Genomic DNA, 4,603 nt, shown 5'->3' on the forward strand with positions numbered 1-4,603 from the left:
TTCTAAGGGATGGATCAGAGGAGAATATTTTTAGAGACAAATGGATTTTTTTGAGCGGTGAGAAAATGGATGAGAGGAGGGTGCTGCTGCTGGAGTTGGGTGACGGGCCTAAGAATGTGTAACGGGCCATGATTGGGCTGACTTGGGATGAGGTAATTCTTCCGATCTGATCAGACTTTTTTTTGCGAGGGATAGTAATCAAACTTCCCTAAAAAAACTAGTAATCAAACATATACTTAATGTCTCATGGTTGTACAATTTTTTGCGGAGTGTCTCATTGTTCTACTTATCCATTCTCAATCATACTTATATTTCATTTTGTATTCATCAAATTATATTTGACTATTTTCCATGGTTATAAAAATCCTTTTTATGTGATATTTATAGAATAAAATTCGTAGTGTTATGCCTGGGATGGGCAACTTGTATGAATAGGCTATGTTTGTTCAGAAATTAATGAAGATGCCGTTCACCTGGTTGATGAAAAAAAATACTCGGGATGGGCAATGCGAGTTGAAGTTCCTAGACTATTTAAAAAAAAAATAGCATTCAATTATTTGATAATTAGTATAAGAAGGTAATGCTTCCTAACATACTTGCACAAATTCATAAACAACGGTTCTTGCCATGTCAGATTTATTTTAAAACAAATTGTAACAGAGATATAGCAACAACTGTGCTTTTTATATTAAATTTAAAATGATATTGTAACAAACTCATAAACGATGGTTCATGTCGAAGTCACACCCGATAGATATAGCAACAGCATCCCTCCATCCATCAACATATAGCTTTCTTTCCCTAGCTCCTTTGTGCACATCTCTAGCTAGCTAGTAACTAGGAGCAAAGTCAGAGCATAGAAGCCACTAATGAATTCATAACAAATGGTTCATATCAAAGTCACATGCGACAACATAGTACAACTGCATTCATCAATCCACATACATCAACATGCGATAGACAAAAACATATCTGATCAGTTCCGTGCTTCTTGAACTCTAGCAATGCTGCAAGCACCCTGATCTTGCAAATGCTTATTACAACTGTCAGATCTCAGCGCCAAACGAGTTCCGAGGACGACTATGCTCATCTGGCTCAATACCCCATCGATCGGCTCTGCGCAAACATCACAAGAAAATTAATCAGACGACTCAGGTTGCTGACTTGCTATACAGATTCAGCAGTACTTTATGAAAAAGGAGAGCAAAATCTTCTTTTAGGCGCACGATTCGCCTCGCTAAATGCTTCTCTTGATTGAAGGCTTTATGAAATAATTACACGCCGCTTAGTTTTAGCAGTACAACGATAAATATCTCTCCTCAATTTAAGCCTTCGGAACACTAATTTGTGGATGGTGTATTTTAACATGGGTGATGACGTGCCTTAGTAAAGTGCACATTCAGAACTGGGTTTGCTGTAAGTGCCATGTGAAGCAGGTTCGATTGTGGCGAAAATTTGGCCCATTGCCCACAAATTGTTAGTGCTAAATAAGCATGGAAGAAAAACTGGGTACCCTAACTACTAGCTATGCCTGATCTTACGAGGCTGATTGAAATCAAAAAGTTTGTGCGCACAAGTTGTTCTTGCCATGTCAGATTTATTTTGAAACAACATTGAAGATAAAATCACAGATGTGAACATGATCAAAAGAAATCTTTTTTGCCTCCTGATAAATTTACAAAAGATAAAAAGCAGATAATACATGAGTTGCACCTGAATGGAATTAAATTTCGTCAGGTGGATGAAATAAGGTAAACTGGATCTGTAGCAGTATTACTTCTACACCTTGAGTGATTGAAAAGTATTCCTCAAAAATAATTGTTGTAATCTAGCATTTTAATGAGGCAGAATAACAGTTGATTCATATGCGATTGAAAGATCTGTTCTCATGTCAGATTATATCCAGAAGGCAATTGGAATAAACGAAAAAACAATCGCAATTATGTCCCAATGCTTGATTGGTTTTCTCACAAGCACAAGATAAATAACCACTACCAAATCGTGTAAACCAGAATGACTAACTGCAATAATGAACTGTTAAGCATTAGACAAGTATTGTGTACTAAATAGGATGTAATCGAAAGTTTACCACTTCATATTTTTGGTGCAGACAACAACGATGGTGGGAAGTTGGTATATATGTGCGCTCCATTCTTGGCAAACTCGAAAGGTTTAACACAAAACCTCTCAAGCTGGAAAGTATTGACATCTATTGAAATGCATTCCTCGTCTGGCACGCACCAAGGCTCTCCACACTTTGCTAGGAGCAAGTACCTCTCGGTGGCAGCTTTGATATAATGACGGTACCCAGAAGCTAGTGATATTGTCTTCTCCATATGCCATTGGGCAGAACTATGACCTTTATTCCTCCTAATGTAAAAACAGAGATCACCGCCAGTTTCATCACGGATACCAAACATGCCAAGACTGCCTTCTCCCGCCTCCACAATGGCTATATTCATAGTCCATTCTCCAGGTGGAAGATCAACAGTGGAGAACTCCATGCTTCGGGTGTCAAGCATGAGCAACTCTTTGTTAATTTTGTTGAGCTCCCAAAAGAAGCATCCATAAGCATAATGGCGCCTGGAAAATGTATATTGGATCAATGAGACCATGGTGAACTCGCCCACACTTTTCCACTTTCCAGTGCCTGAAGAGAAGATGAAGGCGGCGGCTACCGCGGTTTTCCATGCCGTTTGGTAATGTGCCACCCAGATCACATTGAATGATGTCCCCACATCCACATCCTCGCCAACGATGAGGGGGACACCGAGGAAAGGCTCGCACCATGGATTGTTTACCATGTCCTGGTGCGCTACCAAAGCGGCAAGTTCTTGAGGTACTGCAGGAAGCATGATGTATCGCCGGTGCAAGGGGTCGCATACCGCAAGATCCGTGGATTCTAGGCGATGATTTCCCCAGGGGGCGTAGCGGAGGAGGACGCGGCCGTCGCGTATGTCCTGAACGAACCAATAACCGGGTCGACGATGGGGTGATGGGACGAAAGAGAAGGTGAAGTCGGCTTTGAAGGTGAGTGCGTGGGCGGCGGCCGTGGAGGGGTGGGGCGGTTGGGCTGGGTGGAACCCCCCCTCCTCAAGGAGGACAAGAAATTGTGGGGTGTGGACGCCAAGGACACAACGGAGGAAGGATCGGTCGGTGACGAGGCGACGAAATTCGGTGCAGGCGGCGGAGATGCGGGCGAGATCTTCTATGGTGGCCAACCGGAGGAAGATCTCTGTCAGGAGATGCTCGGGGATATCCATCAGCGACAAGCCCACAACTTCGTTGTTCGCCATGGGCGAGGAGACGGGATATAGGAGGTCGGCGGGGGAGGAGGCAACCGCCCGAGGAGCTAGCCGCCGGTAGCCACTAACCAGGCGGGTGAATGCTGCCTTGAGACGATTGAGGATCGCCATCAGCGGTGAGGAAATTCTCTGCCGGCTGCGAGTGAGGTGGATTGGAGGAGGGAGAGTGGTTGGGTCGGAGGGGGCGGTCGCAGGAGTCGGCAGTCGGGAACCCTAGATGCGGCTGCGGTGTGAAGGGGCGGAGAGTGAATTGGGATGCTTTGCCGATGGAGTGGAGAGTGAAATTTTTGGTTTGTTTCTTTAGGGGAGAGCAATTTCCTCATTCTGCCCTAGAAATGTGTCCGTCATTGGACCTAGACCGTCCATCCACGTGTCTAATTTCCAGGCCCATAGAGTAATATCCTTCCAAATATCAGCACAATTAATATTTTACTTAATATATGAACGTGTAATTAATACCCTACCAAATATCAATCCATAATTAATACCTTACCAAATATCAACGTGTAATTAATATCCTACCTAATATATGTGTTCACGGACATGCACATGATTAGTACCTAACATTCTAAAAAATAAACTTCTAACCCCCGGGGGTTATGAGGCTTTAGGATTTTCGGTTCCTGCTCGCCACTACACTAGCATTGAGCTTTCTTTAATCATGCAAGTACGTCTACAACTGGGATCCCTAAACTGACCTGTGGACTGCGTGGTTAGAAAATCATGACTCGGACGGAGTCCTCAAACAGGTCGTACACGCTCAGGCTGATTACACTTCAAACCCAACCCAAAGCTGGGGCGGGTATGGGGAGGCTCAGACGTGTTGAGGCGCATCCATCACGTCGAACCGGCCCACCCTAGCGACCCCGACCTCACATAAATCCGCACCCTGAACCCTAGACCGGAGTCATCGCTCACTCTCCACTCCACTTTTCTTTATCGACTCCAGTCCCCTCCCCTTTCGATCTAAGAAGAGCGACAACACCAATTCAACGCTCGGTGACGGATCTGTTGCTGACTGGTAATTGATGATACGCAACGTAGAGCGGAACAACGGGAAGGAGCTTGCATTGTGTTCCACCGTCATGGTTGGACCGGGGTGGCAGCAAAAGCTATGGATCCACACCCACCCCCAGCTGCATGGCGCCGCAGTGCATGATGACACTAGACAGTTGCCTCTGCTCCCCGGTCAACCACCCATCGCACCACCCTTCGCCTTCTTTGTCTGCTCTGGGGGGCATCCCCCGCCACCACTGGGTCATCGTGCCTGCGTCGGCACAGATGAAGAGGAGGACGCC

The 4,603-nt window shown here is 45.2% G+C and overlaps 1 protein-coding gene across 1 annotated transcript; it reads right to left on the minus strand.

Annotated features, from left to right (window-relative positions):
• Window positions 1-2,246: 2,246 nt before the first annotated feature.
• On the minus strand, window positions 2,247-3,619 carry LOC123409522 (the record flags this gene model as incomplete). The annotated part of the gene is made up of 1 exon (XM_045102393.1): window positions 2,247-3,619. A coding segment is annotated over exon 1 (1,170 nt), but the record flags the coding sequence as incomplete, so codon positions are not given.
• Between the last annotated feature and the right edge of the window lie 984 nt (window positions 3,620-4,603).

The sequence above is a fragment of the Hordeum vulgare genome, chromosome 7H (assembly GCF_904849725.1).
Source record: "Hordeum vulgare subsp. vulgare chromosome 7H, MorexV3_pseudomolecules_assembly, whole genome shotgun sequence".
NCBI classification, from domain to species: domain Eukaryota; kingdom Viridiplantae; phylum Streptophyta; class Magnoliopsida; order Poales; family Poaceae; genus Hordeum; species Hordeum vulgare.